This window comes from Erythrolamprus reginae, chromosome 7, assembly GCF_031021105.1.
Source record: "Erythrolamprus reginae isolate rEryReg1 chromosome 7, rEryReg1.hap1, whole genome shotgun sequence".
Classification (NCBI taxonomy): Eukaryota; Metazoa; Chordata; class Lepidosauria; order Squamata; family Dipsadidae; genus Erythrolamprus; species Erythrolamprus reginae.
In genome coordinates, this window is record NC_091956.1 from 69,989,523 (window position 1) to 70,016,971 (window position 27,449).

The following is a 27,449-nucleotide window of genomic DNA, read 5'->3' on the forward strand; positions in this document are numbered from 1 at the left end:
GCATATAAATCCAATTAATAAATTCAACTAATTCCAAACAATAGGACATGTTTAAACATTGTATATAAACAATGCTTAAATTAGTCCTTCTCAAATAAAGCGGTGCGCCCCCCTGGGGGGGTGGCATGGAAGAGAAGGCACCCAGGTGGCGTGGGGTGGCTGCATGGGTTCTTGTTGTTTTTGGCAGTCACCGTGCTACCCATGAGCAGCATGATGAACCTACTGCTGGAGAAGGAGTACCCCGAAAGTAAGGCATGTCAGAGGTTTTGCAGAATTTGCTAATATAAGGCACCCGCCCGAAAATAAGACGTAGTCAAGTTTACATATGGTACGGTGGAAAAACATACGGTACCATTCAAAGCTGTTCATAGCTATACCGTAATAATGTGGCGTCCCCTGCTGGCCCCTTCCATCGCTTTGTACCATCCAGTACAGCAGACCCAGTCTGCTGCTGTCTCACCGCCATTACAGTCTCCACTACAGTGCGTAGACTGTAGTTCCTCTGGTGGCCGGAAGCTGCAATAGTGGGAGTATACTGTTGTACCATATAAGTGCCATCGTTTGTGTGTGTGGGTGCCATACTGACAGGTACCGTACCGTAATCAGTACCGTACGGTACACTTTCTTTGGGAGTGTCAGCTTTTCTGCCTGTGAATTTGTCTTATTTGAGAAATATAAGGCACCCCCCGAAAATAAGATGTAGCACAACTTTTGGAGCAAAAATTAATATAAGACAGAGTCTTATTTTCGGGGAAACATGGTAGGCGAAAGCTTCGAATGGCACCCTAAAGGCTCCTTCCACACCATTCACTGTGAGTGCCAGGCAGCTCCTCCTTGCCACCTCAGAGTCCCTCTTTTTTTTTTAAGGCTTAAAGTTTTGGCTTTTCTGATTCCCCTCACCTCACCTTCTTCCTTCGGCAGCGACTGTCCCCCTCCTCTTCTTCCTCCTCCTCCTCCCACCCAAATTCCAAGCTTTTATTTCTTTCCTAATGGGTTTGCACGCATTATTTGCTTTTACATTGATTCCTATGAGAAAAATTGCTTCTACTTACAAACTTTTCTACTTAAGAACCTGGTCACGGAACAAATTAAGTTCTTAAGTAGAGGTACCACTGTATAATGAAACAATTCTTTTACAAAAGTCTCCAACGTGTTTTAAATCCACTTAACACTTAGAAGATATTTTCTTCAAATTATTTATTCTTTTTCAATCTCTTTAACTTCCACCAAGTACAATTATAAACACATCCTCAAATTTTTAAACTTGTTCCTTTAACTCTCTCTATGGTATTTCCAATTGCTAGATAGCTGCTCACTCCATTTTAGAGTCTCTTTTGTTTCCATTTCTTCTTTTTATCATTTAATTGGCCAAACACTCACGCAGATTCAGCACTTCTTCACCTTTGTCCAGCACAAACACTTAGATCTTTGTCACCCATGTAATCCACAATCTATCAATTTTACTCGTTCCAATTGTGGCCATCCTAGCTAACGGCAACAATGTCGTCTTCCACAGCTGCTGGCTGAGAGGGTGGTGCCGGCTTTGGTTTGTAAGCCCCCCTCCAGACCACCGACTGGTGCCTCTCTTCTTCACCACCCCTTCAGGATGGATCTGACCTGGTTCCAATTCGGTTCCCGGTCTCGATACCGCTGGAGGTTTCTAATGGAGCACATGAGACTATCGTAGCGCTGTGATGTTGGCCATGCCCCTTCCTTTGACCCTGTATTTTTTTCTATCCCTCCTTAATATTGCCAGATATTCTTGGAATATTACTTTCTTTTGCATGAAAAAAGTTTTCTCTGGTTCATGAATTAAGCTCTCGATTATTAGTTGATGTTTCTTTCCATGTTTATCATTAAATCAGGGGAAATTCAAGTGCAATTAGAACTATTTTTAATAAATATACTTTTATTATCTGATTTATAATGTTGACTGTTGTGGTTAGCTGTGGCCCAGCTCCTGCCCCAAGGACTGTGGATGTGGGGGAGACATCCACATGCTGCAGACCTGTTTTGCTCCCGGTGGAATCTGCTGATGAAGGCTCCTCTGACTAAGAAGACATGAGTGACAGGGAGGAGGAGAGTGGGGCAGACAGCTCAGAAGGAGATCAATTATCTAGCTCCTCCTTGGATTCAGAACAAGAGTTAATGATAGAGCCACGCATGCGGAGAGTGATGCATAGGCAACAAAAACTGAGAGATTATTATCAAAGAAAATGAGGCCACCTGTGGTTGGGTGGGGCTGTGGTAATTAGTGAGGCTGCTATAAATAGCAGCCTGTGGGTTTGGCCATTATCTGATCGTTGTGTTTCGTGGCTGCTTTACTGACTTTGACCTTTTGTGTGCTGATTTTTCCCCGCTTTGAAACTAAACCAGGGCAAAGTGTGTTTCACTTTGTGAAAGAAGAAGGACTGTGAATTACCTCACAGCTGCAAGCTAAGTATCACAGAACTGATAAGGGACTTGTACAAATTACCAGTTTGTTTGGAGACGAGTGCTCTTTGCTATACCAAAAGGGGGCTTGGTTTAAGTGAATTTTCATTATAAAGAACATTGTTTTGAATTTTCAAACGTGTGTGTGTCTGAAATTTGTACATGTGAATTTTTGGGAGGATTCTACCAGAGAGCCCGACAGAACAGTTGACTGAATTAGTTTATAACATTATAAACTGCTGCCAGTTTCTGAGTGGCAGATTCTTTGGCACTTCATGGGTAAACATTTCATGAAGAGACTATGCCTTATGGAAAAACGTCTGTCTGAAATTACAGAAATGCACTGATGCAGCCAATATTCTGTTGATGAAAACTTGTTTGAGCAACAGAACGGGGACTTTACCCCACCCCACCCCTGCACTAATCTGCCTATGTTCTGATGTCAGGAAATCATCTGAAATGGGTGATCGTGCTGCTTTTGCTGCAAAACTCCATTGCACTAAACCAGGGATCTTTGTCATCATATGATATATCCCAACTTTCCCCCTTTACTAAAATGGGGGTGGGCATGTCCAATGCATGACACATCTGGCCCGTGGGCTATAGGTTTGACACCCCTGCACTAAAGAATGTCAAAATTCTCAATACAGTGGTGCTCTGGTATTCAACTTTTCTTGTCTTTAATTTTTAAAAAGTGTGGCAACGATCCATCTGAGTATGGGGGATGAGATTAATGTAGTCCATTTTTTTTAGTAGCAAAGCATAATGCTTACAAATTAGGAGCATCCATTTTTATAAGTCTTTTATCCAGGATTTAAACAGAGTATATTCTTTTGCATAAATACAAATAAAAATAGGTAAGCATATTGCTGTGCTTTATTTTTCACAAAATTATTGCAATTAAACACTACTAAAGAAACATTGGTGTACTTCCTATATTTTCTTTTCTAAGTTAATAAATGTTTGCGCCTGAAAAACTTTCCACAATTATTTTCAACTATACAGTGGTACCTCGTGATATGAACCCCTCGTGATACGAACCCCTTGTGATATGAACCCGGGGTTCGGAAATTTTTTGCCTCTTCTTACGAACTTTTTTCGGCTTACGAACCCACCGCAGATCACAAAATGGCACTCCGCTGGGCGCCACCGCCCGGCTGTCACCTTCTGAAACAGCTGGGGGCTTCTCGGCGTTCTCCCGAACGCCGAACCTAGAAGTTCGGGTTCGGGTTCCGGATGCTGCCAAGAAGCGCCCGGCTGTTTCAGAAGGTTACAGCCGGGTGCCGCCGCTCGGCGGAGCACCGTTTTTGCAATCAGCAGTGGCGTTTTCGGCCGATCTGGAGGCTAGAAAGGAGGTGGGGAATCCCAATAGGGATTCCCCACCATGGGCGGAGCTTTGACGTCATGAAGACGTCCGACCGGACAGAAGTCAACTAACTTTACAAACTTTGAATTGTGGTTCTTGGTAGTTTCACAGTTGTTTCACTCTCCGCAAAATGTCATTTAAAAATACTACCGTATGAAAAAAATGTATCAGAAATGTTCAAACTTCCTACCTGCATTTCCATTACTTTTATATCCTTTTTCATATTTATTGACCTTTAACCTTAACTTTGACTTATTTGCATTTGCATGCAGCTGCTGTATTAGATTTTTTTCCCCTTTAGTAATAATCACAATCTTTTTTTAAAAAAAATCACAAATAGGAGAAATTTATTAAAGAATAAATGCTGATTTTGTCCCCTTTGTCTGACCATGAACTCCAAGCATAATAGTATAATAAAATAAATAATTCAATAAGTAAATACGTAAAAAATAATGCAATAAAAATGTTTTAAAATGTGACATTAACTTAATCTTTCTTGTGAGACTATTAGAATCTAGGATGCTACTGACCAATAACCATAGAAATAGAAAATCCAACTATTGAAGTTCGTGATAGTAGTTCAATTGGAAAAGGCTGAAAAGAAATGAGAAAGGAAACACTTCCTGGAAAACAGAAAACATCTGGACTTACAGCTGCTGAGATTTTAAAAGCATTTAAATAATCAAATGAAATCCAGAAGCTTGGCAGACTAATTATCTAAAAAAGCCTGAGCTCTCAACAATTTGTAGTGCAACTTTAATACTATGTAATCTTTTAAGGCAGAACATTTCTCCTTCCAAGGTACTCACAAAGGAAGTACCACTTCAGAAGAGAAGGATTTAGGGGTAGTGATTTCTGACAGTCTCAAAATGGGTGAGCAGTGTGGTCGGGCAGTAGGAAAAGCAAGTAGGATGCTTGGCTGCATAGCTAGAGGTATAACAAGCAGGAAGAGGGAGATTGTGATCCCCTTATATAGAGTGCTGGTGAGACCACATTTGGAATACTGTGTTCAGTTCTGGAGACCTCACCTACAAAAAGATATTGACAAAATTGAACGGGTCCAAAGACGGGCTACAAGAATGGTGGAAGGTCTTAAGCATAAAACGTATCAGGAAAGACTTAATGAACTCAATCTGTATAGTCTGGAGGACAGAAGGAAAAGGGGGGACATGATCGAAACATTTAAATATGTTAAAGGGTTAAATAAGGTTCAGGAGGGAAGTGTTTTTAATAGGAAAGTGAACACAAGAACAAGGGGACACAATCTGAAGTTAGTTGGGGGAAAGATCAAAAGCAACATGAGAAAATATTATTTGACTGAAAGAGTAGTAGATCCTTGGAACAAACTTCCAGCAGACGTGATAGATAAATCCACAGTAACTGAATTTAAACATGGCTGGGATAAACATATATCCATCCTAAGATAAAACACAGGAAATAGTATAAGGGCAGACTAGATGGACCATGAGGTCTTTTTCTGCCGTCAGTCTTCTATGTTTCTAAATCATTAGTACAATATGTTTTACAGCAGGGGTGTCAAACTCGATTTCATTGAGGGCCGCATCAGGGTTGTGCTTGACCTTGGGGACTGGGGTGGGCATTGCCAGGGTAGGTATAGCCAGATCAACATCACGTGTGCGGCCCCAGTGCTCTCCTGCAACCCTCTGCCAGTGAAAATGGAGCTTGGGAGGGCCGTGCGCAGTCATTGCGATTTCTGTTTTTGTTGACAGAGGCACTGTGGGTCGGTTCTTTGCTGTTTCCAGGAAAGCCCCATAGGCCAGATGTAAGCACCCTGTGGGCCACTCTAGGCTGCAGGCCTTGAGTTTGACCACCTCTATTTTAAAACAATGTACATTTCATGTCTAACTTTTTGGTACTTATTTTGCAGGTAGCATAGGTGGATCGAGAGATGGGATAGATGGATCTTCATATCAATCTTGACTCCTAGCTATTAGCAACAGACTCAAACTCAACCCTGATAAGATGGAGTGGCTGTGGGTTTTGCCTCCCAAGGACAATTCCATCTGTCCCATCCATTACCCTGGAGGGGGGGATCACTGACCCCCTCAGAGAGGGTCCACAACTTGGGCATCCTCCTCGATCCACATCTCATTAGAGAAACATCTTTCAGCTGTGGCGAGGGGGGGCGTTTGCCCAGGTTCGCCTGGTGCACCAGTTGCGGCCCTATTTGGACAGGGAGTCACTGCTCACAGTCACTCACGCCCTCATCACCTCGAGGCTCGACTACTGTAACGCTCTCTACATGGGGCTACCTCTGAAAAGTGTTCGGAAACTTCAGATCGTGCAGAATGCAGCTGCGAGAGCAATCATGGGCTTCCCTAAATATGCCCGTGTTACACCAACACTCCGCAGTCTGCATTGATTGCCGATCAGTTTCCGGTCACAATTCAAAGTGTTGGTTATGACCTATAAAGCCTTTCATGGCATCGGACCAGAATATCTCTGGGACCGCCTTCTGCCGCATGAATCCCAGCGACCGGTTAGGTCCCACAGAGTTGGCCTTCTCCGGGTCCCGTAGACTAAACAATGTTGTTTGGCGGGCCCCAGGGGAAGAGCCTTCTCTGTGGCGGCCCCGGCCCTCTGGAACCAACTCCCCCCAGAGATCAGAATTTCCCCCACCCTCCTCACCTTTCGTAAGCTCCTTAAAACCCACCTTTGTCATCAGGCATGGGGGAACTGAGATATTCCCTTCCCCCTAGGCCTATACAATTTATGCATGGTACGCTTGTGTGTATGTTTGGTTTTTTAAATAAGGGTTTTAAAATTATTTTAAATATTAGATTTGTTACATGTTGTTTCATTATTGTTGTTAGCCGCCCCGCGTCTACGGATAGGGGCGGCATACAAATCTAATACTGAATACTGTGTTCAGTTCTGGAGACCTCACCTACAAAAAGATATTGACAAAATTGAACGGGTCCAAAGACGGGCTACAAGAATGGTGGAAGGTCTTAAGCATAAAACGTATCAGGAAAGACTTAATGAACTCAATCTGTATAGTCTGGAGGACAGAAGGAAAAGGGGGGACATGATCGAAACATTTAAATATATTAAAGGGTTAAATAAGGTCCAGGAGGGAAGTGTTTTTTAATAGGAAAGTGAACACAAGAACAAGGGGACACAATCTGAAGTTAGTTGGGGGAAAGATCAAAAGCAACATGAGAAAATATTATTTTACTGAAAGAGTAGTAGATCCTTGGAACAAACTTCCAGCAGACGTTGTAGATAAATCCACAGTAACTGAATTTAAACATGCCTGGGATAAACATATATCCATCTTAAGATAAAATACAGAAAATAGTATAAGGGCAGACTAGATGGACCAGGAGGTCTTTTTCTGCTGTCAGACTTCTATGTTTCTATGTTTCTAATAAATAAATAAATTAAATAAATGAATAAATAAATATTAACATGGTCAAGTATGTGCAGTTTTTTCCTGTAAAGTTTTCAGAAATGGTTTGCTATTACCTTCTTCATAGGATTGAGAGGGAGTGATAGTCCCAGTCACTTAGTTGGCTGTATGGAGAGATCTGCATGAAATTGCATTAGAGCAGGGGTGTCAAACTGATGGCCTGTGAGCCAGATGTGTCACGTGCAGGCCTCACCACCCCAGCAACATTAATGGGGAAAATATTGCAAAGCGCCATATGATAGCAACAAAACTCTGTGAGTTTAACACCTCTGCACTAGAGTGGAACACTTGATGATTTGATCACAGACAGCCTGAAATGAAGCTACATCATTGCTAATATTTATTTATTTATTTATTGGATTTGTATTCCCCCCCCCCCCCCGTGGACTCAGTGCGGCTCACAACATTTCAACAATAAACAGTGTACAAATACAATTGGATCCAATTAATTAAATGGTTAATCTAAAACATTGTAAAAGTTAAATTAGGGTAGTGATTTCTGATAGACTCAAAATGGGTGAGCAGTGTGGCCGGGCGGTAGGAAAAGCAAGTAGGATGCTTGGCTGGCATAGCTAGAGGTATAACAAGCAGGAAGAGGGAGATTGTGATCCCCTTATATAGAGCGCTGATGAGACCACATTTGGAATACTGTGTTCAGTTCTGGAGACCTCACCTACAAAAAGATATTGACAAAATTGAACGGGTCCAAAGACGGGCTACAAAGAATGGTGGAAGGTCTTAAGCATAAAACGTATCAGGAAAGACTTAATGAGCTCAATCTGTATAGTCTGGAGGACAGAAGGAAAAGGGGGGACATGATCGAAACATCTAAATATGTTAAAGGGTAAATAAGGTTCAGGAGGGAAGTGTTTTTAATAGGAAAGTGAACACAAGAACAAGGGACACAATCTGAAGTAGTTGGGGGGAAAGATCAAAGGCAATATGAGAAAATATTATTTTACTGAAAGAGTAAGATCCTTGGAACAAACTTCCAGCAGACGTGGTTGGTAAATCCACAGTAACTGAATTTAAACATGCCTGGGATAAACATATATCCATTGTAAGATAAAATACAGGAAATAGTATAAGGCAGACTAGATGGACCATGAGGTCTTTTTCTGCCGGCAGACTTCTATGTTTCTATGTTTCTAAATATTAAAATCATTCACTTAAACACAAACAAAGCAGTGGCTAGACCTCTAGTTCTTACAACGTAAGAGGATAGTGAACAAGCAGATATCTTAGCCAATTGCTTAGCAAAGTTAAATTCTTGCAGAAGTGGTTGAACAAAGCTGTAAAGACCAAGTGTATAAGCAGCAGCATGTGCTTTTTTCATACTTGTTGTCTTTCTTGGTTTCCATAGGACACAGAGGACATGCTGTGATGCTGCTCCTTCTATCTCTTCCTGCACAGTGGGATCAATCATGGCTAGGCATTCTACAAAACCCTCTATGCCTGGCTGGCTCACTTCTTTTAAAAAGTCTGGTGGCTGCTTACTCTCCCACCCAGCTGATTATTGCTTCTCCCACATAGCCAAGATGATGGCTATGTTTTTTGGCACGAAGTCTGTGATCACAGCTGACTCATGCTCTGGCCAATTCTGTGTAAAGGGTATTGGTAGGGAAGGATTAGGGATTGCTTCACGAGCCAGGTATATATAGCAACCAATTCTCTTCAATCAACGCCTTCAATATTACAGTTCTCTACGAAGCAGCTTTGTCTCCTATCTCCCTTTATAACCAGTGCATTTTAGAAAGAAAAAGAATATGTAGTCATGTGACCATAGAAATTATTATTATTATGCCTAGAATTAAATTTCTGTTCAACAATCATTTAGGACCCTCAACCAGTCCTTCTTAAGTTATAGGTAATCGAAATAAGCTACAGTGGTACCCTCGTCTTACAAACCCTCGCCATACAAATATTTTGAGATACAAACCCGGGGTTTAAGATTTTTTGCCTCTTCTTACAACTATTTTTACCTTACAAACCCAAGCCGCCGCCATTGGGATGCCCCACCTCCGGACTTCTGTTGCCAGCGAAGCGCCCATTATTGCGCTGCTGGGATTCCCATGAGGCTCCCCTCAATGGGAAACCCCACCTCTGGACTTCTGTGTTTTTGCAATGCTGCAGGGGAATCCCAGCAGTGCAAAACGGACGCTTCGCTGGCAATGGGAAGTCCAGAGGTGGGGTTTCCCATGGAGGGGAGCCTCAAGGAAATCCCAGCAGTACAAAAAATTGGCACTTCGACTGGCAAAAGGGGTGAATTTTGGGCTTGTACGCATTAATTGCTTTTCCATTGATTCCTATGGGAAACATTGTTTCATCTTACGTTTTTGCGCTGCTGGTATTCCCCTGAGGCTCCCCACAATGGGAAAAACCACCTCTGGACTTCCATGGTTTTGCAATGCTGCAGGGGAATCCTAGCAGCGCAAAAACGGGGCGCTCTGCTGGCAACGGAAGACCGGAGGTGGGTTTTTCCAGCGAGGGGAACCTCAGCGAAATCGCAGCATCACAAAAACATGGAAATCCGGAGGTGGCGTTTCAAGGACTTCCGTGTTTTTGCGATGCTGCGATTTCACTGAGGCTCCCTCTCTGGAAGCCCCATCTCTGGACTTCCGTTGCCAGCAAAGCACCCATTTTTGCACTGCTGGGATTCTCCTGCTATGATTCCCCTGCATCACAAAAACACGAAGTCTGGAGGTGGAGTTTCCCATGGAGGGAGCCTCAGGGGAATCCCAGCAGCACAAAAACGGGTGCTTTGGCTGGCAAAAGGGGTGAGTTTTGGGCTTGCACGCATTAATCGTCTTTCCATTCATTCCTATGGGAAACATTGTTTCGTCTTACAACTTTTCACCTTACAAACCTCATCCCGGAACCAATTAAGTTTGTAAGACGAGGTATCACTGTATATCATTTAGAAGCCAAAAAAGACTTTTTATTACTTTATAACTAAATGCACAAGAGTTAGTAAAACTCTCTTGCCAAAAGCAAGCACTTAATATTCATGACTTCAGATGTATGCTTTCTTCTTCATACTATATGTTTCTATATTTGTATTCTGAACATTACCCACAAATACATGTGCTTTCTCAATGAAAAAACAAATTCTATGCCACTAGCTATGGTGCAGAAAATATTATCAAAAATCTCAATTTCCTATAATTACATGCTGAATATTTTATATAGGGTGCCACCTAATATTTTCTGTGAAGCCTAGGAGGTATATAGCACTATCTGCACAAGAGGAGTTCATCTACCCAAGTGAACTGTTTGCAAATATCATAAGCATAATTACATAGAATACACAGTGCACGTAAAGAGCAGACAAATAAATAGAAGGCTATGGGCACCATTGGGGAATTTTATTCAAATGCGTGTGGACCCTGAGCTATTATTAAACAATACTTATCTAATTTTACTACTATTATTCCCAAGGTCTAGATTGAATTGAATTAACTAATGACTAGTGTACATGTTATATAACAAACATACAAGGATGGAGTAGTTCCCATAGAAGATTATAACTTCAATTGTAACTTCCAGTATCAAAGTTCAGAGTTTTTTATGATCTTTCCATTTATTTCAAAAACTATTTTTTAAAATTAATACACTTGTATCCAGTGGGGTATTCAACAGAAAACATCCTGTTTCTTCTGAAGCAATTTTTTTGGATTCCAGTGAGGGATCACTCACTTTCTGCACATGCGCTGGAGGAAAAATGCTGAAATCTCACAGGAGCATGGGACTCCTTGTGAGATTTTGCATCCTGCACATGTGCAGAAGCAAAATCTCGCCGGGACACGCACACGTGCACGCCAGGACCCGAAGCTGCACATGCAGCTCCGGTTTTACTACCGGAACAATGTCCTCATCTGTACCGATAGGAGCCCGCTACTGGTTACAACCCTCCCCAATCATCCATTTTGCTAGATAAATGACGCAGGTCATGACACAAATTATGTATGATATTTTTTTTTTAATTTAAAACCTTTTATTAAAAATAATGAGTAGACTTTCGAGCTTTGAAAATGACCCTTTATAAAATGCAATGGAAAGTGATCGATATTATTCTGCATAATGAATGTGGCATCCAGGAATTGTTAGGAGTACACTAGTGTCTGTAAGAACAAACTTACTTGATTCTGTTGTACCCGTAAATATTTTGTCTGCAATGTTTCTTAATTTCAGCCAATGAAATAATGGCTCTGAAAATTTAAATTATGTGAGCAATGCTGTATCGGTTAGGCTTAAGTGCCAATGAAATGGTTGGGGTAAGAGAGTTTTAAAGGAAGGGAGATTTCTGGATAGTAGGGATAAGGGTGATGTTCCTCCTTTTAAATGACTACATAGTTAATTTACCCATGCCTTTGAAAAATTAATAATAATAATAATAATAATAATAATTATAATAATAATAATAATTATAATTATTATTTATTAGATTTGCATGCCGCCCCTCTCCGAAGACTCGGGGCGGCTCACAACAATAACAAAAAACAATATAATAGTAATACAAATCTAATATTTAAAAAAGTACAGGGATACCTTGTCTTACAAACGCCTTGTCATACAATTTTTTTGAGATACAAACCCGGGGTTTAAGATTTTTTTGCCTCATCTTACATACTATTTTCACCTTACAAACCCACCGCTGCTGCTGGGATGCCCCGCCTCCAGACTTGTGTTGCCAGTGAAGCACTCGTTTTTGCGCTGCTGGGATTCCCCTGAGACTCCCCTCCATGGGAAACCCCACTCCAGACTTCTGTGTTTTTTGTGAGGCTGCAGGGAAATCCCAGCAGGGGAATCCCAGCAGTGCAAAAACGCAGAACTCCGGCGGTGGGGTTTCGAGGACTTCGGTGTTTTTTGCGATGCTGCGATTTCACTGATGTTCCCTTCGCTGGGAAACCCCACCTCTGAACTTCCGTTGCCAGCGAAGCACTTGTTTTTGCAATGCTGGGATTCCCCTGCAGCATCGCAAAAACACAGAAGTCCGGAGGTGGGGTTTCCCATGGAGGGGAGCCTCAGGGGAATCCCAGCAGTGCAAAAACGGGCGCTTCGTCTGGCAAAAAGGGGTGAATTTTGGGCTTGCACGCATTAATCGCTTTTCCATTTATTCCTATGAGAAACATTGTTTCATCTTACAAACTTTTCACCTTAAGAACCTCGTCCCGGAACCAATTAAGTTTGTAAGACAAGGTATCACTGTATATATAAAACCTCAACAATTAAAACCATACAACACATGCATCCCAAACATAAAATATAAACCAAACATCTACCACATACCAAACATAAACTACCACAATGATTAATATTCAAGAAACTAATTACCTGATAATTTCATGAGAAGTTCAGATGCTGCTTTGACTGACATATCCTGTTGCAGTAAGTTTGCTGGCACTTCTTGTGGTTTGGGATTCTCCTTGGGAATACTTGGGGCAGATACTTCAGGTTCATGATTAAACCCATAACTGGTTTTAGACAATGTGGAGCTTGCACTGTCCTCATCTTTCGGTTCTTCTTTCACTTTAAATGTAGGAGTCAAGTGTTCTTTTTGATTTGCAGCTATTAGAAAAGGGGGGGGGGAGGACAGTGAAAGGAAATGCATGAATACAAAATCAGTTCACAAGAGAAAAACTAAACTTGGGAAATTGTATGCCATGAAATCAAGTTGAGAGGTCCCAAAATTTGATAAGTTTCTCCAATGTATTTCTTTTCTTTTTTTCTTTTAAAAAAATTAAAAATACATATTTTTCCTAGTATTCCTTTCCTTTGTCTAACACTAATCACATGACTTTGGTTCCTGTGGCAAACACATTTCTGACAGTCTCAAAATGGGTGAGCAGTGTGGTCGGGCAGTAGGAAAAGCAAGTAGGATGCTTGCCTGCATAGCTAGAGGTATAACAAGCAGGAAGAGGGAGATTGTGATCCCGCTATATAGAGCGCTGGTGAGACCACATTTGGAATACTGTGTTCAGTTCTGGAGACCTCACCTACAAAAAGATATTGACAAAATTGAACGGGTCCAAAGACGGGCTACAAGAATGGTGGAAGGTCTTAAGCATAAAACGTATCAGGAAAGACTTCATGAACTCAATCTGTATAGTCTGGAGGACAGAAGGAAAAGGGGGGACATGATCGAAACATTTAAATATATTAAAGGGTTAAATAAGGTTCAGGAGGGAAGTGTTTTTAATAGGAAACTGAACACAAGAACAAGGGGACACAATCTGAAGTTAGTTGGGGGAAAGATCAAAAGCAACGTGAGAAAATATTATTTCACTGAAACAGTAGTAGATCCTTGGAACAAACTTCCAGCAGACGTGGTTGGTAAATCTACAGTAACTGAATTTAAACATGCCTGGAATAAACGTATATCCATTGTAAGATAAAATACAGGAAATAGTATAAGGGCAGACTAGATGGACCATGAGGTCTTTTTCTGCCGTCAGTCTTCTATGTTTCTATGTTTCTAAACTATGTTAAAAGATAATTTGCTGTGCTTGAGGGCAACAAAGAAAAGAAGATTATGTTCTCAAATGTAAATCCTAGACTTTCGAGCTTTGAACCGATCCTTTATAAAATGTAATGGAAAGTGATCAATATTATTCTGCATAATGAACCTATTGTTTAAGCTGACTTAAATATTATATAATTTGATATATACATTGGGTTGTAAATTTATAGATTGTAATGTACAGTGGTCCCTCGATTTTCGCGGGTTCGAACTTCGTGAAAAGTCTATACCACGGTTTTTCAAAAATATGAATTAAAAAATACTTCGCGTTTCCCCCCCCTATACCACGGTTTTCCCCACCCGATGACATCATATGTCATCGCCAAACTTTCATCCACCTTTAATAAATATTTTTTTTAATAAACTTTAATAAATAAACATGGTGAGTATTAATCTGAATGGTTGCTAAGGGAATGGGAAATCACAATTTAGGGGTTTAAAGTGTTAAGGGAAGGCTTGTGATACTGTTCATAACCAAAAATAGTGTATTTACTTCCGCATCTCTACTTCGCGGAAATTCGACTTTCGCGGGCGGCCTCGGAACGCATCCCCTGCAAAAAGTGAGGGAACATTGTATGTTCTCAAATATAAATCCTAGACTTTTGAGCTTTGAACCGATCCTTTATAAAATGCAATGGAAAGTGATCAATATTATTCTGCATAATGAACCTATTGTTTAAGCTGACTTAAATATTATATAATTTGATATATACATTGTGTTGTAAATTTATAGATTGTAATGTATTCTCTCTTGTTTCTTCCTAGTTTGAAATGTTTTCACTGTTTAAATGTTATAATGTTTCCAACAGCATTTGTTTTTATTTTAAATCTAGTTGATTTGTTTATGATTCAATATGTTATGAAACACACTGCAGAAGATTCTCTATTTGTTGGCTTTATTGTCCCTTCATTGACTACTGCTTCTACGTAAGTTGGAACTTCCACAGTTGGAACTTCCATTGCTAAGCACAGTGGTTTTTATATGAATTGTACTCAATTCTACAACTTTTTTGGCTGCAGTTGTTAAACAAACCAGCAAGTCGATAAATGAATCGTGTGGACAATTAATCAAATCTAGAATTCTCTCACTGAATTTGCTTGCCAGAGGTCTTCAAACTTGGCATTTTTAAGACTTTAACTCCCAGAATTCCACAAATCTTAAAGTTGCCAAGTTTGGAGATACCTGTCATAGATGGTGATCATGTGAACAAACACCCCCCCCCCCCCCCCCCCCAAAATGCTAAAACCATCATATATACATGCTGGTTGCCAAATGATCATGGATGGAAATGCTGCAATGGTCATAAATATGAGGATTTGTCGTAAGTAATTTTTTTAGTTTTGCGGAAACTTTGAATAGTTGCTAACCCAATGGTTATAAGTTGAAGTATAGTATAGTCCTTCCTTTCCATGACCTGAATCTAAGGCAATTCTCTAACATATACAGCAGTTAGAAAAAGCTACTCTAGAACCTGATAATAGTTCATTACCATGAAATTCATCCAATTAACAATTCTGAGAGCTTCTTATATATAGCTTCAACTTTGCTAGCTTACTATACTCTGAAGAGGGGCTACAGGGTCCTAAAAAAAGAGTGAGTCAGTATGTATGCATATGTATGTACGTACATACATATGTATGTATGTGTATGTATATCAATGTGTGTATATAGTGTTCCCTCGATTTTTGCGGGGGATGTGTTCCGAGACCGCCCGCGAAAGTCAAATTTCCACAAAGTAGAGATGCGGAAGTAAATACACTATTTTTGGATATGAACAGTATCTCAAGCCTTCCTGTAACATTTTAAACCCCTAAATTACAATTTCCCATTCCCTTAGCAACCATTTAGATTATTACTCACCATGTTTATTTATTAAAGTTTATTTAAAAAATATTTATTAAAGGCAGACGAAAGTTTGGCGATGACATATGATATCATCGGGTGGGAAAAACCGTGGTATAGGGGGGGGGAACGCAAAGTATTTTTAATTAATATTTTTGAAAAACCGTGATATAGACTTTTCGTGAAGTTCGAACTCGCGAAAATCGAGGGAGCACTGTATACTTATACTGTATGTATCACTGGTAGTTTTTTTGTGGGAATGCTTCGAACTTTTATGACTGAATATACCCAATGTTAACTACAGTAAATCCATATAAATAAAATAAAACAGAGCTCCATACAGGTTATTCCTACACAAAGACAGCACATGGAATTAATTTGCCAATTTTTCTTGTCATCCATTCCTGACATTCTTACAAAAATAATAAAAGGCCTTTCTACTCTTTTGTCCAGAGAACAAAAGTAACACTTTGTGCTGATTGATAGCAATAAATATATCTTAGATGTTATAGCTGAAATGCTTTAAAAGGCATTTATGACCATCTCATTCAACACATCTTTATTTCATAAATTAAAAGAGAGGTGTCCAGCTCACAAGAATCTTCAATATCAGCACTCAAGTTCTAGTCTTATTACCATAGCATGGAGATGCTAGATTGATGCTTTTCAGCTTCCAATACTTGAATATAGATTTAATAGATGTTTATAGAAGAAAAAAAGCAGTATTTCAACATTTGGTGTTTTATAAAGTTATGAACCTCATAGGATGGCTATGCCTGAAATTGCCTTCAGAGTCCCAATTACTCACAAAACTGTCAGAACACATACATCCTTTGGGACAAGAACGATCAATGATCCATCTGTTGATTCCTCAAGCAGTGCCTCCAGACCAGTCCAAACAGACTATCCCAAACTGACTTGACCCTGACATTTTTTTCTTCTTTCTTTCTTTCTTTCTTTCTTTCTTTCTTTCTTTCTTTCTTTCTTTCTTTCTTTACTTACTTACTTACTTACTTACTTACTTACTTACTTACTTACTTACTTACTTATTGGATTTGTATGCCGCCCCTCTCCGTAGACTCGGGGCGGCTAACAACAATAATAAAAAACAGCATGTAAATCCAATACTAAAACAACTAAAAAACCCTTATTGTAAAACCAAACATACATACATACATACAAACAAACAAACATACCATGCATAAATTGTAAAGGCCTAGGGGGAAAGAATATCTCAGTTCCCCCATGCCTGACGGCAAAGGTGGGTTTTAAGGAGCTTACGAAAGGCGAGGAGGGTGGGGGCAATTCTAATCTCTGGGGGGAGTTGGTTCCAGAGGGCCAGGGCCGCCACAGAGAAGGCTCTTCCCCTGGGTCCCGCCAAACGACATTGTTTTGTTGACGGGATCCGGAGAAGGCCCACTCTGTGGGACCTAACCGGTCACTGGGATTCGTGCGGCAGAAGGTGGGCTCGTAGATACCCTGGTCCGGTGCCATGAAGGGCTTTATAGGTGATGACCAACACTTTGAATTGTGACCGGAAACTGGTCGGCAACCAATGTAGACTGCGGAGTGTTTGTGTAACATGGGCATACTTAGGGAAGCTCATGATTGCTCTCGCATCTGCATTCTGCACGATCTGAAGTTTCCGAACACTTTTCAAAGGTAGCCCCATGTAGAGAGCGTTACAGTAGTCGAGCCTCAAGGTGATGAGGGCATGAGTGACTGTGAGCAGTGACTCCCGGTCCAAATAGGGTCCAAATAATTGCCCTTGCCATTTTGCTCATTTGCAGAACAGCCTGCAGTGCATTGATTTGAACCAAAGCAAGTACTTTTCTGCAAAAAGCTGACAGGGAACTATCCTTAGAGTCTTTCTCCTAACTCATGTTGTTCATTTTATAATAAATGGAAATGTTTCCTTTAAAACATTGCTAGTAAATCTCTCAAGTCCACTAAATAAAACATTGTTTTATGGAACGGATCTGTTTTGAGTGTTGCAACGTTGGTAACAATGCATAATTCCATAAGTTATTTTCGATGCACATTGTTCTGATCAATGGTTTTAATTTCTTCCTTAACATAACATCTCTCCCTTGTGTGGCATTGACACATCTACCAAGTTTAGATTTTCATCTAAGAGATGTATCTCACTCCTTCAGTGACTTTATAACATGTTGCTAGGTAACAGTGCACACAAGTCAAGTTTGAGGACCTTTTTGTTAAAGACACTATAAAATACATGCTTCAGTCCTTTTTGCATGAAATATCTCATTTGGGTCCTCAGTATTACTGTTTGCTAAACACTATAGAACTGCTTATCAATTTCTGACAGGCATCACAAGAGAAGATATACAGTGATACTTCGTCTTACAAACGCCTCATCATACAAACTTTTCGAGATACAAACCCAGGGTTTAAGATTTTTTGCCGTCTTCTTACAAACTATTTTCACCTTACAAACCCACTGCCACCACTGGGATGCCCCACCTCCCAACTTCTGTTGCCAGCGAAGCACCCATTTTTGCGCTGCTGGAATACCCCTGAGGCTCCCCTCCATGGGAAACCCCACCTCTGGACTTCTGTGTTTTTGTGATGCTGCAGGGGAATCCCAACAGGAGAATAGCAGCAATGCAAAAACGGGTGCTTCGCTGGCAACGGAAGTCCGGAGGTGGGGTTTCCCAGCAAAGGGAGCCTCAGTGAAATCGCAGCATCACAAAAACACAGAGGTCTGGAGGTGGGGTTTCAAGGACTTCCGTGTTTTTGTGATGCTGCAATTTCACTGATGCTCCCTTCGCTGGGAAACCCCACCTCCAGACTTCTGTTGCCAGCAAAGCACCCATTTTTGTGCTGCTGGGATTCCCCTGCTGGGATTCCTCTGCAGCATCACAAAAACACAGAAGTCCAGAGGTGGGTTTTCCCATGGAGGGGAGCCTCAGAAGAATCCCAGCAGCGCAAAAATGGGCGCTTCGGCTGGCAAAAGGGGTGAGTTTTGGGCTTGCATGCATTAATCGCTTTTCCATTGATTCCTATGGGAAACATAGTTTCGTCTTACAAACTTTTCACCTTAAGAACCTCGTCCCGGAACCAATTAAGTTTGTAAGATGAGGTATCACTGTATTCAGTTTTCAATCCCTCTTTTTCTCTCTCCCTACAAAACTTGGTTTTGCATCGATTTCAAGCTGTAGTATTCATTTAATACATATAAGGCACAACCAAATATCATATATTTACTGTATAATATGAACCTAAAACAATGTAACCTAAAATGTTGGGTCAGTATAACAAAGAAGGTACAAATTGGTATATAAGCCTGGCTTTTTAAAAATTAAGATCTTAAAGAGAAATCATTTCCCTTTCTTTCAAATCAGTATGCTTTAGCAGAAGAAAAGATCAACATGTTTCTAACTGCCTCTAATATATATTTATAGTTTTTCTCTCTAAGTAGATTTCACTATGGAATTTACTCTTTGCAGGCATTTTATAAGACTGTACTTCGAAAAAGCTACAGAAGAATATTTCATTAATTCCATCATTTTCATGTTTCTCAGAACTGCATTTATTCAGTTTTATTTATTCTTGGTTTTTCTTCCCACCCTTCCATCCTATATTTATTCCACCCCAGACTAAAAAGATTAAGAGCATATTGAAAGACTCTACCAAATTCCTATGGGATCACCACTACCTTGTATACTTGGCAGTTCCTGGGGAAAAGGACCTCCCAGAATGCTGTGTTCACTACAAAGGTTAGCAAAGCACCTACTCAGATGTCATTTTTCAAATGTCAGGCAAATAGTTTGTAAGTACTTACATCCTGTAAACCAGTTTAAGCGGTTTCATTTTACTAGTTGTTTCTATTATATCTTTTCTGTTTCCGCTGCATTTCTGAAATGCTTTAAACTAGGGCTCTTCAACCTTAGCAACTTTAAGTCTGGCGGACTTCGACTTCCAGAATTCCCCAATTCTGGCAGCTGAAGTCCGCCAGAAGTTGCCAAGGTTGGAGACCTCTGCTTTAAACCACCCAAAGCATTTTAAATGATCAGATTATACAGAACAATCTTAATGAGGCAAGGAAGAAAATATTGTATCAACAGTAGAGACCTTCAAATTTCTAGGTTCTATCATATCCCAAGACCTAAATTGGTCACCTAACATCAAAAACATCATCAAAAAAGCACAACAAAGAATGTTCTTTCTGCGCCAGCTCAGGAAGCTCAAACTGCCCAAGGAGCTGCTGATACAGTTCTACAGAGGAATCATTGAGTCTGTCATCTGCACCTCTATAACTGTCTGGTTTGGTGCTGCAACCCAACAGGACGGACACAGACTTCAGAGGACAATCAGAACTGCAGAAAAAGCAATTGCTGCCAACCTGCCTTCCATTGAGGACCTGTAGACTGCACGAGTAAAACAGAGGGCGGGGAAAATATTTACTGACCCCTCACATCCTGGACACAAATTGTTTCAACTCCTACCCTCAAAACGTCGCTACAGAGCACTGCACACCAAGACAACTAGACACAAGAACAGTTTTTTCCCGAACGCCATCACTCTACTAAACAAATAATTCCCTCAACAGTCAGACTTTCTACTAAATCTGCACTTCTATTCTACTAGGGTTTTTTTCATCATTCCTATCACCCATTTTCTCCCATGTTGACTGTATGACTGTAACTTGTTGCTTATATCCTAAGATTTTTATTAATATTGCTTCTTCATTGCTTATTTGACCCCTATGACAATCATTAAGTGTTGTACCACATGATTCTTGACAAATGTATATTTTATGTACGCTGAGAGCATATGCACCAAGACAAATTCCTTGTGTGTCCAATCACACTTGGCCAATAAAAATTCTATTCTATTCTATTCTATTGGCGAATTCAGCCAAGCAAGTGGGAGAAGGCTGTTCAGTGAAGGAGACTGCTATGTTTACAGTAGCCCACTGAAGTAGAAGAGCTTAGATACTGCGGAACAAACATTTATTTATTTTTATTTATTTATTTATTTTGTCCAATACAAAATAGGGTTTTAGTGGGTATAGTATATCTATATGCACATAGAAAAATACATGATGAAGGTTATAGAGGAGATACTCATAGTAAAATATATCTAGGGAAGAATAGAAAAGAAGATATAGTAATAGAACATATCAATGAAAGAATAGAAGAAGAGATATAGGAATAGAAGAAAGGTATAGGAGATATAGGAGAGCAATAGGACAGGGGACGGAAGGCACTCTAGTGCACTTGTACTCGCCCCTTACTGACCTCTTAGGAATCTGCATAGGTCAACCGTAGATAATCTAAGGGTAAAGTGTTGGGGGTTTGGGGAATGACACTATGGAGTCCGGTAATGAGTTCCACGCTTCGACAACTCGGTTACTGAAGTCATATTTTTTACAGTCATGTTTGGAGCGGTTAATATTAAGTTTAAATCTGTTGTATGCTCTTGTGTTGTTGTGGTTTCCTTAAGTCTACCCGAAATATCTATTTTTCCTATTACTACTGAAAGCATTGACATTTTTCTTCCCTTGGTAGCAAGAAGAGTCATGAAAATACTTCTTATAACCATCATTTTATTCTGCAATTGGGGGATAAAGGGGAAGATATCCCATACTGCAGTTCCCTGAGAAACATTTTTCATCCTCAGGACATAAAACTGCATTTTAAAGTGAATTAATAGGCATAAAGTATCAGTGAAGAATTATCAAGGAAAGTATGGTATTCGTTCTGCTGATCCTTTAGTTCATTTAGACTCGCATTTACTGAGAAGCAACACACATAGGTGATCAATTAATGTCCATTGAAAAGGGCATTGTCAGTCTCCAAAAGGCTGAAGAGGTACAGATCACACTTCCCAAATATCTTCTCTCTATAGCAGCTTCTGAAAATTCTTCGGCCTTAAATCTCAATAAAGTAGAGCTGCCAGATTTTTATTTTTTCTTTCTTTAGTAAATGTTGAGTGAAGGAATAGTAAGAAAAATCCTGACCGGGGGCACAGAGAACATTATCGCTTTTTTAAAAAAAGAAATATAAATGTCAAGTAAAAATAATGTATGCACCTTACTAAGAAATACAGTAATGTTCTAATGACAGATATGCTGTATGCCATGGGCGATACCCTGACTTATGTGTTAGTGATCTTTCTGGTTGTAGCTTCAGGATCCATCTAAGGTTATGAGTATAAGTGCTACTGTGTTGTTATAACAATCAAGAATAAAACCATTTGTTTAAAAATATTCTCAGATTCAAAAGCTAGAATCTACCCACTGTTTTGTTTCCAAAAAAGTACAGTAAGACCTCACCTATCGCTGGTGTTACGTTCCAGACCCGGCCGCGATAGGTGAAATCCGCGATAGGGAATTTATCGACTGATAGTACTTATTTAAGTATTTATATTGTAATTGTTTGGTAAGTTTTCATTGTTTTAAGTGTTTATAAACCCTTCCCACACTCTTACAAAATACATATCACAGTAGTACATATATAACTTAAAAATAATAAAAATAATAAAAAACAATAAAGCATCAACATTATCTCTTTCTCTCATACGTATACGTAATCTCTCTCTCTCTCATATATCCTAAGATTTTTCTCATTAATATTTCTTGAAAACCCGCGATGAAGTGAAGCTGCGGTAGGTGAAGCACGATATAGCGAGGGACTACTGTATTACAGGACTTGATTTACCTACTGTTGTGGTTAGCTCTGGCCCAGCTCCTGCCCCAAGGACTGTGGATGTGGGGGAGACATCCACATGCGGCAGGCCTGTTTTGCCCCCCCCCCCGGTGGAATCTGCTGATGAAGGCTCCTCTGACCAAGAAGACATGAGTGACAGGGAGGAGGAGAGTGTGGCAGACAGCTCAGAAGGAGATCAATTATCTATCTCCTCCTTGGATTTGGAACAAGAGTTAATGATATAGCCACGCATGCGGAGAGCGATGCATAGGCAACAACAACTGAGAGATTATTATAAAAGAAAATGAGGCCACCTGTGGTTGGGTGGGGCTGTGGTAATTAGTGAGGCTGCTATAAATAGCAGCCTGTCGGTTTGGCCATTGTGGAGGATTATCTGATTGTTGTGTTTTGTGACTGCTTCACTGACTTTGACCTTTTGTGTGCTGATTTTCCCCCGCTTTGAAACTAAACCAGAGCAAAGTGTGTTTCACTTTGTGAAAGGAGAAGGACTGTGAATTGCCTCACAGCTGCAAGCTAAGTATCACAGAACTGATAAGGGACTTGTACAAATTACCAGTTTGTTTGGAGACCAGTGCTCTTTGCTATACCAAAAGAGGGCTTAGTTTAAGTGACTTTTCATTATAAAGAACATTGTTTTGAATTTTCAAACCTGTGTGTGTGTGTCTGAAATTTGTACCTGTGAATTTTTGGGAGAAGGCTACCAGAGAGCCCGACAGAACACAACCTAGAGAGAAAAAAGTTTGGTTTATCCTTACCTGAAAGCTTCATAAGAAAATCTGAAGCCATCTTGACTGATATATCCTGGCTGAAAAGTGCTGATGCTGTACTGGTCGCAAAGTCAACGGAGTCTTTTAGCTTTGTACTGTTGGCAATTCTGTCATTGAGGGCTAAAGAGGGGCTAGGGGCACTGCTGTCATCTTTGGGTTCTTCTTTGACTAGCAGAGGCGGGATGGTAGTTCCCAGCTGCCCAAGTGCGTCAGGAGATCTAGAGGCAGCCGTAGTCCCTCCATGGTCTGTTCCTCCATCTACCTCCTGACCCATTCTGGAGTTGTCACTCAGTAGTGGTGAGACCTTGACATCCATTTCTGGAATCTCTTCCTTCACTTTGGCTTCTGTCCTCAGAAAGTGTTGGTGGCAACGCATGTGGAGTTTCAGACTGAAATGGCGAGAGGAAGTAAATGGACACAGCTGGCACTGAAAGGTTTCTCCCCGGTCCTGATGTTGGTGAACCTAATAACAACAACAGGGATAATAGCGTATATCTCTCAAATACAAACAAATCCCTCGTTAAGGTCATAGAAATCTGCAAATGAATTGTATAGATAGAATCTTATGAGGACTGCGAGAAGGTAGGAAAAGAGTCAGTAGAAGATATTGATTGATTGATTGATTGATTGATTCATTCATTTATTTATTGGATTTGTATGCCGCCCCTCTCCGCAGACTCGGGGCGGCTAACAACAACAATAAAACAGTATATAAGAGAATCCAATACTAAAAACAGTTAAAAGCCCATTATATAAAAACCAAACATACATACATACATACCATGCATAGAATTGTAAAGGCCTAGGGGGAAAGTATATCTCAGTTCCCCCATGCCTGGCGGCAGAGGTGGGTTTTAAGCAACTTTCGAAAGGCATGGAGGGTGGGGGCAATTCTAATCTCTGGGGGGAGTTGGTTCCAGAGGGCCGGGGCCGCCACAGAGAAGGCTCTTCCTCTGGGTCCCGCCAAGCGACATTGTTTGGTTGACGGGATGTGGAGAAGACCCACTCTGTGGGACCTGACTGGTCGCTGGAATTCGTGCAGCAGAAGGCTAAATAAATATTTGTCCCAGAGTCACTGAATAAAAGTCATCAAATTATTATTAAACACTGGGCTACAAAGCTCATTGATTCCCAGGCTATATCCACAAACAAGTTTTTCCTAGGATGTGTATACCATATTTTTCGGAGTATAAGACGCACCTTTTTCATCCCTAAAAGAGACTGAAAATTCAGGTGCGTTTTATACTCTTTTTTTTATATATAATTTTTTTTATTGGTTTATTTACTAAATTAACAACAAACAAAAAATACTTAAAAGAAAACGTGCCCAACACCAATAAAGCCCCCACCACGTTTTATACTCTCAATGGAACTTTTTTCTAAGCTTCTTTCTCCTAGCCCTAACTAGGTGCTAACGATCTTCCCAGCTCTTATCCTGCAGGTTCTTTCATTGTTACTGTCTGCGAAGAATGTTTTCCAAGCTCTAAGTCTTTGCCGAGTTTTTTTCATTACTCTAACTTGCTCCAAGTAAGTTTCTTTCCTGCCCTAACCAGGTGCTAACGATGTTCCCAGCTCTTACTGCTTGCAAGCTCTTTCATTATTACTCTCTGCAAAGAATATTTTCCAAGCCCTGTCTTTGCAGGGTTTTTGTTTCATTGCTCTAACTTGCTCCAAATGTTTCTTTGCAGCCCTAACCAGGTGCTAACGATGTTCCCAGCTCTTATCCGCTGGCAAGATCTTTTATTGTTACTCTGTGCTAAGATTATTTTCCAAGCCCTAAATCTTTGCAGGGAATTTTTCATTGCTCTAACTTGCTCCAAATGTTTATTTCCAGCCCTAATCAGGTGCTAACAATGTTCCCAGCTCTTACTGGCTTGCAAGCTCTTTCATTGTTACTCTCTCCAAATAAGGTTTTTTTTTAAAGCCCTAACCAAGAGATAAAATAATGTGCTGAAACTGACCAGACTAAGGATACTAGCCAGATGAATATCTGGTAAGCAGATTCTTTTCCCTATTTTCCTCCCCCAAAACTAAGGTGTGTCTTATACTCCGGTGCGTCTTATACTCTGAAAAATAGGGTATATACCTGTGTCCATGTACACACACACACACATTCATTTAAAGACAAATTATTTGATGATTGCTCAAAATTAGCAAGTATTTTTTCAAAGATAATAGTAGTTAGATTATAATATCATAGAGTTGGAAAAGCAATTTAGATACAAGTCAACTTCTTTGCTCAATGTAAAAATTTGCATTAGAACAATCTTGAGAAACACCTATCTCTCAATTCTTCTGGTCGATAAAATGAATTTATAACAATCACATTATAAAAAATATACTGCTTTTCATTAAGAGTTGCTTTAAAATCCCCCACAAGAATTTTAGATTTCTTTAATGCCAGAATTTACTAGCCTTACCTTCATATGTGACTTCAAATTATCTTTTCGTGCACAACGAAATGGACACAAAGGACACTGATGACTTTTTAAGCCTGTATGGATCACCATGTGCCGTTTCCAGTAGCTCTTCCTTTTTATAACCAAGCCACAGATTGGACATTGGAAAGGTTTCCCGCTTTCTTCTTCTGAGGCTTAGAAAAAAGAAAAGGAGGGAAGGCATTTATCATGAATTTATTTCCATTTTACAGTTTTTTAACTTTATGAAAAACTCATTTTTTATTTATTTTATTTATTTATTTATTAGATTTGTATGCCGCCCCTTTCCGTAGACTCGGGACGGCTCACAGCATAATAAAACAATTCATAACAAATCTAATAATTTAAAATTTAAAATTTAAAGTAGTTAAGAAAACCCCATTTTTAAGCAGACATACCTACAAACATACCATACATAAATTATATAGGCCCGGGGGAGATATCTCAATTCCCCCATGCCTGACGACAAAGGTGGGTTTTGAGGAGTTTACGAAAGGCAAGGAGGGTAGGGGAAGTTCTAATCTCTGGGGGGAGCTGGTTCCAGAGAGTCGGGGCTGCCACAGAGAAGGCTCTTCCCCTGGGGCCCGCCAACCGACATTGTTTAGTTGATGGGACTCGGAGAAGGCTGACTCTGTGGGACCTAACCGGTCGCTGGGATTCGTGCAGCAGAAGGCGGTCTCGGAGATATTCTGGTCCGATGCCATGAAGGGCTTTTTATCTTTACCTTTGATACAGAACTTTGAAGCCACAACTTCATACATATTGTAATCTTTTAAATCTTATTAAATGCAGTGGTCCTTTAATCTCAATTTTTCTGACATGGAAATAAAATGGTCCAAAAAACCCAAAACCCAACCCAATACTAAAATGATATAGGAGAGGGCTCAATCATACTTTGGATAACCAGCAGAGGATGCTACTGTTCTTTATCTTTATCTTATACAGGTGAAATTCAAACAATTAGAATATTGTGCAAAAGTTCATTTATTTCAGTAATTCAACTTAAAACGTGAAACGTAATATAGGAGAGAGACTCATTACATGCAAGGCAAGATAGTTAAAGCCATGATTTGTCATAATTGTGATGATTATGGCGTATAGCTCAGGAAAATCACAAATCCCACATCTCAGCAAAATTAGAATATTACATGCAATAAAACAAGAATTGTACATAGAACAATATTGGATCTCTGAAAAGTATAAACATGCATATGTACTCAGTACTTTGTTTGGGCCCCCCTTGGAGCAATTACTGCCTCAATGGAGCGTGGCATGGAAGCTATCAGCCTATCACCCGCTGAGGTGTTATGGAAGACCAGGATGCTACAATAACGGTTTTCAGTTCTGCATTGCTCGGTCTCATGTCTTTCATTTTCTCTTGGCAATTCAGATCAGGTGAATTTGCTGGCCAATCAAGCACAGTAATCCCACGGTCACTGAACCAGGTTTTGGTGCAAAGATCACAGGAGCAACAATGTCATTCCAATAAATGAGGAACAAGAAGGAACGGACCTCTCAAGGGAGGTGGGGGCTGAATACTGGCTCCGCCTGATGAGAAGATGCATGTCTGGTAACACCAGCACACCTTCTCCATCGTGGGTGGAGCCATCATTCAGGATGGGATCTACCAAAGCCCAAAGTCCCCAGGGTGGGCATAGACCAGGTCTGATTTAGTGAGACTCTTCGTGGACCCTCTGCAGGACCCTATGGCCAAAGGCTGCATCTGCCAATGCGAACTTGTTGATTTTGTAGTGGCGGTTGAACTGAAGTTAAGTCCATGTCACTGCTCAACAAACCTCTGCCAAGGGCACTTGGGTCACCAGGCCACCGATGTAGCTGCACTATGTTTGGTGTGGGCCATGATCCCCAGCAGCCATGGCATGGCCAAGAGTCGCATGCCTTGAAAATAGTTATCTGAATCCAATGGCCAATGGTTATGGAGGATATCTTCTGA

At 40.4% G+C, this 27,449-nt stretch overlaps 1 protein-coding gene across 3 annotated transcripts in view; it reads right to left on the minus strand.

The window, feature by feature from the left end:
- Window positions 1-27,449, minus strand: part of ZNF827 (zinc finger protein 827) — a 184,077-nt gene that overhangs the window by 94,588 nt on the left and 62,040 nt on the right. For all 3 annotated transcript variants that reach the window (XM_070757789.1, XM_070757790.1, XM_070757791.1), the window contains exons 3-5: window positions 25,478-25,650; window positions 23,046-23,520; window positions 12,567-12,800 (exon numbers count right to left, since the gene is read on the minus strand). In XM_070757789.1, the coding sequence (XP_070613890.1) occupies window positions 12,567-12,800; window positions 23,046-23,520; window positions 25,478-25,650 (882 nt within the window). The remainder of the gene's footprint in view (window positions 1-12,566; window positions 12,801-23,045; window positions 23,521-25,477; window positions 25,651-27,449) is intronic.